At 39.0% G+C, this 15212-nt stretch overlaps 1 protein-coding gene across 1 annotated transcript in view; it reads right to left on the bottom strand.

Annotated features, from left to right (window-relative positions):
- The window catches only part of LOC109409271 (histone acetyltransferase KAT7), a 386484-nt gene extending 371272 nt beyond the window's left edge, over positions 1-15212 (bottom strand). Inside the window, exons 1-5 of the mRNA XM_062850827.1 lie at positions 14767-15212; positions 14540-14699; positions 13812-14477; positions 839-2169; positions 578-772 (exon numbers count right to left, since the gene is read on the bottom strand). Coding sequence (XP_062706811.1) covers positions 578-772; positions 839-2169; positions 13812-14477; positions 14540-14699; positions 14767-14784 — 2370 coding nt within the window. The 5' untranslated portion in view covers positions 14785-15212. The remainder of the gene's footprint in view (positions 1-577; positions 773-838; positions 2170-13811; positions 14478-14539; positions 14700-14766) is intronic.

A 15212-nucleotide genomic window follows, 5' to 3' on the forward strand; every position in this document is an offset into this window, starting at 1 on the left:
TTAGGAGGGTTAAACAAATATTTACTTTTCATAATTTCTAATTCAAGTGCCGACAATCATTCAAATATTTCGCTGTACACACTACAAAAATCATTTTCGCGCCAAATCCGCGCGAGGGCCAAATTCCATGGGTAAATCCGCGCCAAATCCGCGAAAATCGCGAAATCCGCGGAATTCGCGAAATCCGCGCTGTTGTAACAACCCTGCAATTGCTAGACCCATTTTCAAGCTGCGGCAAATAATTTGCAGCGTGGAAAGGATGTATAATTTGTATATCACGTTTACGACGTTTACGTTTTTTTTGCTGGATTGCTCCCGGGATTCATTCAGGGATTTCTGCCGGGATTCCTACTGGATTCTTTCAGGGATTCCTTCAGAGATTCCATCCTGGAAACGTTCCGGGAATCCTCCGGGGATTTCTTTAAGGACTCTTCGGGGATTTTTGATGGAATAATTATTTATCACAAAAGCGAGTTGAAAACACAACTGAAAACTAATAGAGATTTTTTTTTTCAAATGTACCCTTTCCATCCATGATCGCCTGATTGAAATTAAGGTGAATATACAATTGACTTACCTTGCTGAAGTACCCCACGGTGTGACATCCGTCGCTGTCGGCCAGTGTCATCACATAGAACAGGAACGGTTCCACATCGTAGTACAGCGTTTTGTGATCCAAGAAAAACTTGGCCAACAAACACAAGTGCTGGCAATACTGTTTGTGCCGTTTACCATCGACCTGCCAGACACCGAGCTTGCCTTTGCGGTAAATCTGGGGAAGCAAAATTTGTGGAAATTAGTATCAATTTGCGTACATTTTCCGAGCAAATCAACTCACCTCATCACCAGGCGGATGTCTCCAAACGCACTTGGCAGCATGCCGCTTCATGCCCACCTCCGATTTCTGGTATCGCAAGCAAAACTCACACAAATATAGCTTTGGCAGCCGGGCCACATCGTCCGGGTAGGGACTCTGATACCACACTTGCATGCAATTCCGTCCCATCGAGATGTATCGGGTGCCCTTACCGGTAACCATTTCCCGCACTTCATTCTCAAAACTCTCACTGGCTGCTGCTTGAGCCTCGCGGAACAGCTGCAGATCGTAATCGGGAACGATTCCGTCCAACCGAGGCTCCAGATCGATCTCGTTCTCTAGCCGCTCGGACATGGGTCGAGGTTTTTCCACCGGTGGAGGATTAGGTTTGAACTTAGCACGCATGTCGCGAATCTTTTGCATGTAGATTTTCTGCTCCGGGGTTTGGACCTTCTTGGAGTTCTCATATACCGGAACGGCCTTCTTTCGGTCCTCCTCTCGGCGTTTCCGTTCCTGGAGAAAATCTGAAGTCTGTTGAGCCGACATGTTATGGAACATGGGGCAAGCTTCCAGGGTGAAATGACGCTCGAACTGACCGCCCAAATGACCAGTCGAGTCGCAATGCAACAGCGGACAGCGATTTTCCACTGGTTCCGGTTCCGGTTCCTCAACGAGCAACTCCTTGACGACGGCGTCCTTTTTCTTACTACTGTTCTTAGCTTTGCCCTTAGTGGCAACGATTGGTGCTTTCTTAACGGGACTTTTGGAAGCCGATCTTTTAACGCTGTCTGCATCCGAGTCCGTCTCTGAAGCATTCTTTCCGATAAGGTGCTTCGACTTCCGAGTGCTGGACGATCTAGTTAGCTTGCGAGTTTGCTTGTTCGGATCTCCTTTCTCGCCCTCGGAATCCGTGGCACCTTCCTTGACTTCGGACTTTTGTGGAGTGCGTTCCAAGGGGCGCTTAACGCCACTGTTGCTCTTCTTTAGCTGCTGGGCAGCCGAAGCCGACGGTGTCGAATCCTCCGATGAGTCCGAATCCGAATCGGACGAGCCGGATGTTGTGGATTCCGTTGAGGATGTGGTGGCCGAAGAAATGTCTTCTTCTGGTTTTTGTGACTGCGAGTGCTTCGCGATTGCAGCCGTTGTGGCAGTCATCTTTGAGGCGGCAGCGACTGCTGAAACTTGCGGTTTGACTTGGGCGACTGGTTTCGTTACGGGACCGGTTGTTGGAGCAGCCGCTGGAGTCTTGCGTGGGCGGCCACGGCCTCGTTGCTGTTGGGCGGTTGTTCCACCGCCCAACGATTGAGATCCAGAAGCTGGTTGCTCTTTGTTGGGCTGAGATGCTTGGCCGCCTAGAACAATAAAGTATACTATTTGAAAGAATTGGCCATGATTTTTCAAAAATCAGTGAAATTACAAGAACTCTGTAACATTTTTTCCGGAATCAATTCCCAGAAAATCCAAGGATTTCACCTAGGATTCCTTCAGAGACTCCTATAAGGATTCCTCTGAGAATTTCAGGGTGTCTACTCAATTATTAAAATGAAATTCCCTGATATTTCCAGGATTTTTCCCGGTTTTTTGAAAATAATTCCAGGTTAACCAAATCGACTAAACTAAACATGTTTTCAGATTTCTAGAAATTCGTGGAAACGCAACTTTTTGGGAAATTTCTAGTTCCAACTGTAATGACATTTAAGGAGTACCACCAGTATTTAGGACGGAAGCACGAGATGATGGAATTTCTGATGGAATTCTTAATACAATCTTGGAGATACTTTAGGAGAATTTTCTGCATAATTTGTTTAAAATTTTGTTCATGAATTTATGAAGGAATTTTGCAAAGAAAACAACAAGAAACTACACTATAATTTTATATAAGGTAAGCTTGGCAGTTCCAGCAGAAAATCTTTCGAGTAGTTCCTGTGCAAACTTTCTTAAATATTGTCGGACATTTTAAAAATGGCAGCTAACGCTTTTAAACAAATTCTCAAAGAAACCCTTCACGCATAGCTTCAGTTATTGCGCACGAAGACCTTCATTGATTTTGCAAAAGAATCGCTCAAGTATGTATTTTTTAGAAATTTCGCTAGATTCTTCTCTCCAGCGATTCCTTTTTTTATATAAATTGCTAGAAACAATGTTAGATATGTTTATTGGATTTCAGTCAGAAAATCCTTTCAGAGTTTCAAAAGAATTGACTTAAGAATTGACAAATAATACTGCCAGTTACACTTGAAAATTTAAAAAATATCCACATAAATTCAACTAGAGGAATTTCTTAATTCCTTCAGAATATTTAAATTCTTTTCTCCACAACAAATTTGAGCAATTACTTTACTTCATAAAATCGTTTTACCAGAAAGTATACGAACACACATTGTTACAGATGGGCTACTTTCAAAATTAATAGAAAAAATAATTCAATAGTACCGTAATCCGGGGTCAAATTGATCACTTTAAAACAACTTTTGCGGATAACATTGGTGACAATTCAAAAATGGCCAAAAGAATTTCTGTAAAATCAGTACCCAGTGGATCTCCATGAAACCATGTGACAGAATTTTGTTCAACAAGTTAAAACTTTTAGTTAAATTAATTCAAAAATCAAAAAATTGAGGATACCACTTTGGGGCGAAATTGATCAGTATACAATTAAGCATCGGTTAAAAAGATAAAAATCCTTATCCACTTAATTTTGCTCTTCTAAACCCGAATAACGCGTCAAAACTCTTACAACTAGTGAACTTGACACTTAAAATGTAAAATTGAATTTTGAAATTTCCCCCTTAACGCCTAATGGTAGGCAATTTCCTTTGAAATAAGTGATTTTTGTTACTATAAATGACTTTTTCGTCAAAAAAAGAACTTTTTCACCTTATTCATATTCAGAATAGCTTCATAACTTTCAAACCAAGGCTCCACAAAAATGTTTAAACAAAAAATACGGGAAGTCTTAGTGGCAATCGATTGTTTAGAAGCAATAATTTCAGCTAAGTTGGAAATACATTGCAAATTCCTAAAAAAATAAGGCAAAACTAACTTTTTTCTAAACAAATAAAAGTCTAAACTCATCTCTAGACATCTATGAACTAGATGAGGTAAAAAGTTTGAAATCATTGCGATGTTTAGAAGTTCCTGGTATGCAATTACAATGTAGTACCTAAATGATCAATTTCACCCCGCTGATCAATTTTACCCCGGTTTACGGTATTGATTGTTAATAGTTTCACTCTTGAAACAAGTAATTGGCAATTGGAATATACTAACTATTGTCCATCGAATATAGTTTCTCTCGAGTTCGTTAAAATATGTGGAGCTCAGAAGCAACTATGGGAAAGAGAGAGTTGAACATTCTTTCATACACTGTTAAAAATCATTTATGAGTTGTTCTAAAAACGTTTCAGAAATGGTTAGAAAAATATTTAAAAATTCTTCCAGAAGTCATCTAGTTAACATTAACATTAGTTAACATCAAACCCGCCAGAAGTTCCAATTGATCAATAATATTCTGCAGGCGTTTCAGGAACTACGCTCAAAATGTATCTTTAAGTTCCTTCAGATATTTTCCAACATCTACAGGCGAATGCGAATTTGTTAGGCAAACCTCAATAACATGGAAATAAAGAAAAAAAAAGGCTTAAACAATTTAAGTTACTAAGCCAATATTTAACGCTGCAATACATTGAAAGATTTGAGAATTAAAAATTCTAACAATAAAAGCATGTCGACTAAGTTTTCCGAAATAGGTAAACCATAAAATAGAAGATTGCTGTGAAGAAAGTACAAGTTAGTTTCAACGTCAGATATTCATTACATCTGATAAATAATATTTAACGAACGGGTAGTTAATAGCGGCGCAGCCGAAATTTTTATTCGCTTTGCGGCATTTCTAACTGAAAATTTGTATTAAAATGATAAACACAGAAATTCCCTGATGGTCACCAGAATTCCCTGAGAATTCCAGGATTTTTCCAGGTCGAGTAAAATTCCCTGATAATTCCAGGTTTTCCAGGTTTTTCCAGGTAGTAGACACCCTGAATTTCTCCAAAAATTCCTTCAGGCATTCCCCCAGGAATTCCTCTAGAGATTTCTGTAGGAATTGCTACAAGAATTCCTGCAGGAATTGCACCAGGAATTCCTACAGAAATTCCCCTAGCAATTCCTCCGAAGAATCCTTTAGGAATTTATCTAGGCATTCCTCCATGGATTCTTCCATAGATTTCTCCAAGGATTGATTTAGTGAATCTTCCAGGAATTCCTTCAAATTTCTCTAGGAATTCTTTCAGAAATTCCTCCAAAGATTCCTCTAGGAATTCCTCCAGGAATTTCTCAAGGGATTTCTCCAGCATTTTTTCCAAGGATTCTTCCAAAATTCCTTTGGGGATTCCTTCAGGAATTCATCCAGGGATTCCTCCAGGTATTCCTGGAATTCTTGAATTCAGAATTCAGAAATTATTTCTAGAATTTCTCTAGGGATTTCTCCAGGAATTTGTCAAGAAGTTCCTCCAAAGATTCCTGCAGAAGATGCTTCGGAAATTCCCCCAGGGATTTCTCCAAAAAATCCTCCATAGATTCTTCCAGATATTTCTCCAGAAATTTCTACAGAAATTCCTCAGGAGTTTTCTTCAGAAATCTCAAGAAATGCCCTAGAAATTCTTCCAGAAATTCCTCCAATGATTCTTCCAGGAATTTCTCCCTGGAAATTTCTTTAGGAATTTCTTCAGGAATGTCATAAAGGATTTCTTTAAAAAAAATATATCCAGCAAGGTTGCGACCATTCATTTGCAAAGATTTACATTCATTTGCTATTATCTCAGTTCAGAAGCATGCTATCGAAAAACTATGTATGGATGAATTTAACCTTGTAGTTTTATTTGAAAGTTTGCCGAATAACATTAGAGTCGCAAACGTATACCAAAGTCGTGAGCGAGCTGTGAAGGCAACTCTCCACGCGGTGAATGTAAATTACATTCACGCTGTGGAAAGTTGCCTTCACAGCTTGCTCACGACTTTGGTATGCGTGTGCGACCCCAATGTTATCCGGCAAACTTTCAGATAAAACTACAAGGTTAAATTCATCCATACATTGTTTTTCGATGGCATGCTTCTGAACTGAGATAATAGCAAATGAATGTAAATCTTTGCAAATGAATGGTCGCAACCTTGATATCCAGGGATCTCTCCCAGAATTTCTCTAAGGATTACTCCAGGGATCGTTCCAGGGATTCCTCCAGGAATTCTTCCAGGAACTTCTCTAGGGATTCCTTCAGGTATTCCTTCAGAAATTCCTGAAGGAATCCCTCAGAACAGCTATAGGGATTCCTCAAGGTATTCATCCTGGTATTCCGCCATGAATTCCTTCAGGGATTCCTCCAGGCATTTCTACAGAAATTCTTACGGGAATTCCAACAGGGATTCATCCAGGATTTCCACCAGGGACTTATCCAGGAATTCCTCTAGTAATTTCTTCAGAAATTCCTCTCGAAATCTCTACAAGAATTTATTTATCCAAGGTATACTTCAAGAAGTTATTCATTATTTTTTTTAAGAATTCCTTTAGAGATTCCTGTATAGGAGTTGAAAAAGTCCATCAGAGATTCTTCCAAAAAATTTGTCAAGGGATTGCTGTAGAAATTCCCCCGGGAATGCTTCAAGGGTTTTCTTCAACGGCTGATTTAGAATTTATCCCTAGATTCCTTCAGGAATTCCACCAGGGATCTGCTTCCTAGTTTTATGTAGGAATTTCTTCAGAAATTTCTCTTGGAATTTCTAAAAGAAGTTGCTTAAAAATTATCTTAGGATCCCTTCAGAAATCTTTCCAGGATTCTTCGGGAGTTTGCTCAGGGATTCCATCATGGATACTTACAATAAGTCCTCCAGGAATTCTTCCAAGCAACACACATGTCACAGGAAAGTCACTGGGGTCTCCAGTTAGCCTAGTGGTTAAGGCTATGGGTCGCCAATCCGGAGACAGCGGGTTCGATTCTCGTTCCAGTCGGTGAAATTTTCTCGACTCTCTGGGCATAGTGTATCATTGTACTTGCCTAACAGTATACAAATTCATGCAATGGCAGGCAAAGAAAGCCCTTCAATTAATAACTGTGGAAATGCTCAAGGAACACTAAGTTGAAGCGAGGCAGGCCCAGTCCCAGTGGGGACGTAGAGTCATAGAGAAGAAGAAGAAGAAGAAGAATCACGACAGCGCAGGTTTTGGTTGCGCAGAAGTCCCTGTCACTTACTTTAAACAAATAAGTAGTACTTACATGCTAGATGCGCTTGGGAATAGCTTCTTCAATTCCTCCAGACATTTCTTTTTGAATACATTCCAGCGATTCGTCCAGAATAAAGGTAAATTTCAGGAGTTTACCAAGAATACCATTATTTGATAGTTTTCCAGGAAAGCCTCGAGGAAATTCTTCAAGAATTTCTCCAGGGTTTCCCTTCAGGAATGTTTGCAGGGATATCTCTACTCTAGGGCTTCCTCCAGTGATAGTTTTAAGGCTATTACGAGAATACCTTCGAGAATTCTTCCATGGAACTTTCTGGCAAAACGTCAATTGACGTTTCTATAGGATTATTACGCTGAGATGTCTATGCAGTGTGTGATATATGAGATTGCTAATAAGCATTGGCCAACTAGATGATTAATTGCTGAAAGAACTTCAATTAGTCATAGAAAACATTATGTAGAAATTTTCAAAAACATTTAGGAAGGGTTTCCACTGTATTCTACTGATAAAAATGTTGAAGGAAATCATGCAGACAATTTTAGGTGAGCTCTAAAAAGAGTTAGTAATTTCAAAAAGAGTTCAGCTATGACCAGTGAAGAGAATTGTCAGACAAAAGAGGCACCAAACAAGCAACAAAGAAGGTGCGACGATTACTCTTTATCCCTACTGGTAACAGATAATGACATGATCTCGAAATTTTTTGTTGCAGACAAAACGGAAACTGAATTTGTTGCGTACTTTTCAAGTCGTGAATAATCAATTATTGCTAACCCAAAGTCGAAACTGTTTGATGATAGAGCTTCACCAGAGTTGCAGTGTTTACCGACTCGAAATTATCGTTCGAAAATCGCAATGCAAGGCTTAAAAATCTCTAAACTCGTGGTGTACGATGTTAATCCCATTATTTTCAAGTTGGGACAAACTTATGTCGCATGGGTTTGTTTGTCGCAACAAATACAGGTTGCGACATTGTCATTATTGTTGCGCGATGGTTGAATTTTGATTCACTGGCTATGACTTTTTACAAAGTTTTGTAGCTAATGATGCTTGCCATGCAGTATTGTTCAAGGCGTTTTTCCAGGGATTCCTCTTTAGATTCTTGCAGAGATTTATCCAGGAATTCTTTCAGCGACTCCTCCAGGAACTCCTCCAGATATTCCTCCAAGAATTGCTTCAGGGACTGTTCAAGGAATTCTTCCAGGAATTGCCCAGGAGTTCTTCCTGGAGTTTCTCCTGGGATTGCTTCAGGAATTCATCCTAGGATTCCTCCAGGAATTCATGCAGGCATTCTTCCAGGAATTTCAACAGGGTCTCCTCGAGAAATTTCCTGCAGAAATTACCCCAGGAATTTCTTCAGTTATTGCTCCAGGAATTTCAATAGAAATTAATCTAGGAATTCCTTCATAATTTCTGTAAAGCAATTTATATATAAATTTCTCCAGGAAATACTTCAGGGATTCTTTCAGAAATTCTTCCAGGATTTTCTCTAGGAATATCTTCTGGAAGTTTTCTAGAGATTGCTGCAGGGATTCCTCCAGAAATTCCACCAGGAATTCTGCTAAGAGTTCCTCAAGGAACTTCTTCAGGATTTTTTCCAGGGATTTTTCCACGAATTTCTCCAAGGATTCTCCCAAGGATTCCTTCAGAAATTCCTTCAAAGGTTTCTCCATGAAGTCCTCCAGAAATATCTCTAAAAATTCTCCCAGGAATTTCTCAAGGGCTGTTTTCAGAAATTTCTCCCAGAGTTCCTCTAGTCCTCCAGAAATTTATCCAGTTATTGTTTCAAAAATTCCTCTAGAAATTCCTTCAGGGATTCCACCAGCAATTCCCACAGGAATACCTCCAGTAATTCCTGCAGGCATTCCTCCACGATTTTATGCTGGAATTTCTCCAGGAAATGATCCAGGACTTGCCCCTGGACACCCTTCAGAAATTATATCAGTAATTCCTCCAGGAATTTCTGCAACAAATCCTCTAGGGATTTCTTCAGAGGAAATTCTCCAAGAATACTTCCAGGATTTTTACAGAGATTCCTCCAGGCATTGCTTCAGAGATTCTTCAAGGAATTGCTTTAGGGATTTTTCCATGAATTTCTCCAGGAATTTTTCCAGAGATACGTCCAGGAAATCCTTCAAAGATTCCTCCTGGAAATCCTTCGGAAATTCCTACAAGGAATCTTTCAGGAAATCCTCCTAGAATTTCTCAAGAAATTTTTCCAGAAATTTCTCCAGGAATTCCTCCCAGAATTCCTCTGGAGTTTTCTCCGGGAATACCTCCAGTAATTCTTCCAGGTGTTTCTCCAGGTATTTATCCAGGAAGTGTTCCAGGAATTGACTTAGGTATTCTCCAAATGATTTCTTCAGATTTTTTCAGAAATTTCTCCAGAAATTCCTCTCAGAATTCCTCCGGAGATTTCTCCAGCAATAACTCCAGTAATTTTTCCAGGTGCTTCTTTGGGTATTTATCCAGGAAGTGTTCCAGAAACTGATTTAGGAATTTTCCAAATGATTTCTTCAGAAATTCCTCTCACATTTATTCAGGGGTTCCTTCAGAAATCCTACAATTATCTATCCAAGAATTTCTCCACGATTACCTGATGATTTTTTTAATTACTTCAAGAATTTCTGGAGGAATTCCTTCAGGGAAGTTAATTTAAACAGGAACCAGGAAATTATCTAGGGATTCTTTCAGGAATCCTTCCAGCAGTTTCTTCAGAAATTTACTCAGGAATTCCATTAGGAACTTACAATAAGCGAGACGATTAGTCCTCCAAGGATTCTTCCAAGCAAAACACATGCAACAAAAGAGTTACGGCAGCGCTGACTTTCTGTGACACTGTGACTTTCTTTAAACATATGAGTAATTACATGCTAAAAGTGCTTTCAGACATTTCTCCAGGAAATCCTTTAGGAATTCTCCCAGGAATTCCTCCCGGCATTTCTCAAGAAAATGCATCAGAAATATCTTTTTGAATAAATTCTGATATTTAAAAAAAAAACATTATTTCAGTTTTCCGGAAATACCTCCAGGAAACTCATCAAGAATTTCTACAGGCATTCCCTTCAGGAATTTTCTTCAAGAATAACTCCAGTGCACTAAGGGCCAGAATCGCAATCTAGCGGAACAAAATTAATTACTCCAAAACTAAGCATTTCCGGCACATGGTGTCTTCGACAAAGTTGCTTGACATCAGCAGGGGCATCTATTGCTAGGAACGTAGTAGTTCGCAAATCGTCCGCATAGGTGGCGCCACCATCTAACTTCTTTGTTTTACGTCCTAGAGACTTGGCGTCTTCGGCAAAGTTGTTCATTTTGACAAAATAAACAACTCTTTCTCAGATGTCAAAATTTCACAGCCTACTGTTTTCGAGTTACCGTGAGGTCGCCATTCACCACTCATGCCCCATTCACCGCTCATTTTGGGTCAATCATACAAAAATTATCAAATGTTAGTAAAGTATCGTAACAAAAGTGAATGTAACATGCTGCCACATTAAAAAACTTTCGTTTTACCAAGCTTTTCTATGGGTGTACCTGAAATCACGTTCTCAAAACATATTTCTCACACTGCGCTTCAGGACAACATGGGAACTGCTCAGGGCAAACCGTGGAAAAAAACATCCAACAGGTAAAACCCATTAAAGATTCCATTTTGACAAAACAGGATGAACTGAACGTCATGAATCATCAATACTTTGGTAAATAAAAGTTATTTTGTTTTTATAAATGCATAGGGTATTTTAACCAATAGTGGACCCCTTAGTAGCTGAAAATTGCTCTGATCGTTAAAACAGTATGATATTCCAATTAAATTGCCCCTGTCAACGTTTGCACAGCAAGTTCTATGTCTTTCCTGCACATTGCACACAAAAACCTTACCAAACCACCCTATATTTCTCATAAAATAATCGTTTCAAATCTGACTCAAATTATCCTATAGTGGTCCCCCGGGGTCCACTATAGGATTGTTGGGATCCACTATAGGATAAATCGTATTCTCTTACCATGTTAAAACGGAGACAATAGTGGACCCCCTTGGATTTAACCAATAGTGGTCCCCCAGATTTGTTTACATTTACAAATTTGTTCAAAAAATCAAATTATTGCTTTCCAGCGTAGCTCCACCACTTGTAACTACTGGCTAGGAACATGATCCATCGTCTCCCGGTGGAAGTTCACCGGTAAAAACAGATTTAAACAGGAAAATTAGGAAAAATATAAGGGAGTCCACTATAGGTAAGGGGTCCACTATTGGCTAAAATACCCTAGTTTCTGTGATTCCATGAAAAAATAATCGAGTGAGCGGTGAATGGATCCATTATGAGCGGTGAATGGATGCATGAGCGGTAATAGGAGCCAAGAGATAACACATTTGAATTTTTATTTTTTCGGTTGTAAACATATTTTACAATCGTGTTATATTTTTTCTATAACAGTAATGTTCCGATTTTATCACGCCCTCCGCATGTCAGTCCATAATGTTTCATTAATTTTCTGTTTCATTTGAGAGCAAGTGTTTCCCATCTTCTTCAAGATGAATGTTGAAGGCGCGTTTTGCGACGTTAAAAATATGGAAAATACGTATACATTTTGTAGAATATTTATAAGCAACTTTGAACAGGGGCGTGATAAAATCGGAACAATACTGAATAACCACATAATAGTTGAGTTGTTAACGTAAATTAAAATGCAATATTCACAAACATCGATTTTTAATGTCATATATATTACGAAAATGCCGTTAAATGAGCGGTGAATGGCGACCTCACGGTATTTTAAAAATAATAAACAATCAATGAAAAAACAGTTTTTTAAGCTTATTTTGGCATTTTTACTAGAAACCATGTGGGTTTAAATTTTTTTCCTAATGCAAATGTGTCAAACCAAACACATTGTATGCAAATATATTCAATATTATCATTAAAAATTCAAAATAAAAATACAAATTCGAAAAAATAATGTGAATTTCAAGCCTTAATATCTCACAAAGTGCAAAAAATCGCAACTTCAAATTTTCAGCAAATACGAAGCAATACTAGGTGAACATACTGTCAAAAATTTGGAGAGGTATTTTTTGGTGTTTTTGAGATAATAGCTTTTTAGTAACACTATAAATATGAGTAGTGCCAGCGTGTAACTTTTTACTGTTACACGTTAGAGTGTTTATGTCTTCGAGAAAGTTGTTCATTTTGGCTAAATAAACAACTATTTCTTAGACGTCAAAATTCCACGGCCTACTGTTTTCGAATTATTGTATATAAACTAGATTTTATTGATAAAAATTGTCAATAAAACACATTTTGATGCAATAGTGTGGACTATTGTTTATTGTTTTAATTTTTACGATACATAGTAGGTCATGAAAATGTCAGTTTACTATTGTCAGCATGGCTCAAGGTATCTTTTAATTTTTTGCTTGTTATTTTCAAAATGTTTCAAGCTTAACCTATTTTGTCAATCATTTTAAATATTAGAGAGCGAAATATCTTGCCGAGAGCTCGTGGATTTGTTCCTGGATGGAAAGGACGTTGATCAATCTCTAGAGATTGTGAAACGGGAGCTACACGAAGTAGGTCATGAAAATGTCAGTTTCGTAACAGCAAAAACAATAAATAAATAGTTCATACTATTGCATCAAAATGTGTTTTATTGACAATTTTTATCAATAAAATCTAGTTTATATACAATAATTCGAAAACAGTAGGCTATGAAATTTTGACGTCTAAGAAATAGTTGTTTATTTAGTCAAAATGAACAACTTGCTCGAAGACATAAACACTCTAACGTGTAACAGTAAAAAGTTACACGCTGACACTACTTATATTTATGGTGTTACTAAAAAGCTATTATCTCAAAAATACCTAATATTGCTTCGTATTTGCTGAAAATTTGAAGTTGCGATTTTTTGCGCTTTGTGAGATATTAAGGCTTGAAATTCACACTATTTTGTCGAATTTGTATTTTTATTTTGAATTTTTAATGATAATATTGAATATATTTCCCCATAATGTGTTTGGTTTGACACATTTGCATTAGGAAAAAAATTTAAACCCACATGGTTTCTAGTAAAAATGCCAAAATAACCTTAAAAAACTGTTTTTTCATTGATTGTTTATTATTTTTTAAATAACTCGAAAACAGTAGGCTGTGAAATTTTGACATCTGAGAAAGAGTTGTTTATTTTGTCAAAATGAACAACTTTGCCGAAGACGCCAAGTCTCTAGGACGTAAAACAAAGAAGCTAGATGGTGGCGCCACCTATACGGACGATTTTCGAACTACTACGTTCCTAGCAATAGATGCCCCTGCTGATGTCAAGCAACTTTGTCGAAGACACCATGTGCCGGAAATGCTTAGTTTTGGAGTAATTAATTTTGTTCCGCTAGATTGCGATTCTGGCCCTTAGTGCAGCAGTGATAGTTTCAAGGCTTTAGGAATCCCTGAAAGCAAGAAAAAAATTTCAGGCAGATCCACTGATGGTATAATTGAAGAAATACTTGATGATAACCATGCAGGAATGTCTTAAAGTATTATTGGAGAACTTCTGAAAGAATCCTACAAAAAATCGTTAAAATTCGCAAAAAGATTCCTTGAAAGTGGTAAATCAATCTTTCATATGATTTTTTGAAGAGATTACTGCAACAACTATGAATTAAAATTTACCCTATCAAATAGGTTAAATAACGAAATCTCATAGAAAAAAAGGTTCATTGAATTCGAAGAAGTTACTACCAATATTCAAAGCAAAAACAAGCTCTTACCTGCAGCCCCGGCTCCCGCAACTCCCACCGAACTAGAACTGGACGTGCGACGATCCTTCTGTTCATGTTTTTCCTTATTATCATCGTCCGACTCGGATGAATTAACCGGCGAAAAAATGCTCTTCTTCTTGGCCTTCGTAGCGGGAGCCGAAAGTGCCGGGCTTGGACCTTTCTTCGCAACCGGGGCCGGATTGCCTTTGACGACGGCATCCTTTGCCAAGATGGTCGCTTTGGCCGCAGCCTTGGTCATGGGAGCCGTTTTATGTTGCTGGGCATGCTGTTGGGCTTGTTGCTGTTGCTTGATCACCGAGGGAGGAACCTTTCCGCCGGTAATCGGGGGAACAATTGCGGTCGGAGCGTTCCCATGGGAGCCACCGGCTTGCTTCTCTTGGGCTCGCTTTTTAGCTGCTTCCGCTTGTTGCACCTTCTTTTGCACGATCGGAGGCGGAATGGTTGCCTTGCTATCCGCCGCAAGATCATCGTCACTCGAGGAAACGGAACTTTTGGAAAGTTTTTGCTGCTTCGCTGGATTCGCCTGCTTCTGGGGAACGGCTTTTTCGACTTCCTTTCCCACGGCTGTCGCTACTGCTGCAACGTGTTGCTTAGCTGCCGATGTCGCCGTTTCCGAGCTTCTACGACGAACAACTTTTTCGTTCGCTTTCGGAACTAAAAATAAACGAGAAATGTTAAAATTCTTCTCCGACCCAGTTAGTTTCATCGTTTTATACCATTAGTGTTACTCGCGGTCATCCGAGTGGTGGTTGGTTCCTGAGAGCTAGAGGAATCACTCTCGCTGCTGGAACTCCCGGAATCGCTTCCACTGGAACTGCTATCGCTGGAACTCGAATCCGATGAGCTGGCGGTACTGGATTCCGTGCTACTTGTTGACTGGAAAGTTAACACAATGCGGTAAGTACTATCGACCCTGTACATCCGGTGAAACAGTTGGAATTACCTTTTTGCGAGGCGGCATCTTTTAAGTTTAATTCAAACTTCCGATACGAGACGAAAACCGCGGACAAACGACCGAAACGAAAAAAAAACACTAAACGCGAAATCGATCTCGGCAGAGACGCGAAAACCGTAAACAAACCAAACACCCGAGAGTCCGTATAGAATAAATCCGTAAAACGGCCGAAATCACAATGTCCAAGCTGCAACAGCAGATCCACTGATATCGACCGACAATTGAGCACCACTGGTACACCAAATGTTCACAAAATTGCACAAAATACGCGAATTATCGTAAAAATTATCACCGAGGTTCAACTTTTTCGAAGTTTACGCGTCCGAACCGTCCGAATGAGCTGTCAGTCCCGGACGCGGATGACAACGAATGTAAACATTTTCCCGATACTGAAATGAACGAATGGCACCAGCCATGAACCCGCCGAAAAAATA

This window comes from Aedes albopictus, chromosome 2, assembly GCF_035046485.1.
Source record: "Aedes albopictus strain Foshan chromosome 2, AalbF5, whole genome shotgun sequence".
Lineage (NCBI taxonomy): Eukaryota > Metazoa > Arthropoda > Insecta > Diptera > Culicidae > Aedes > Aedes albopictus.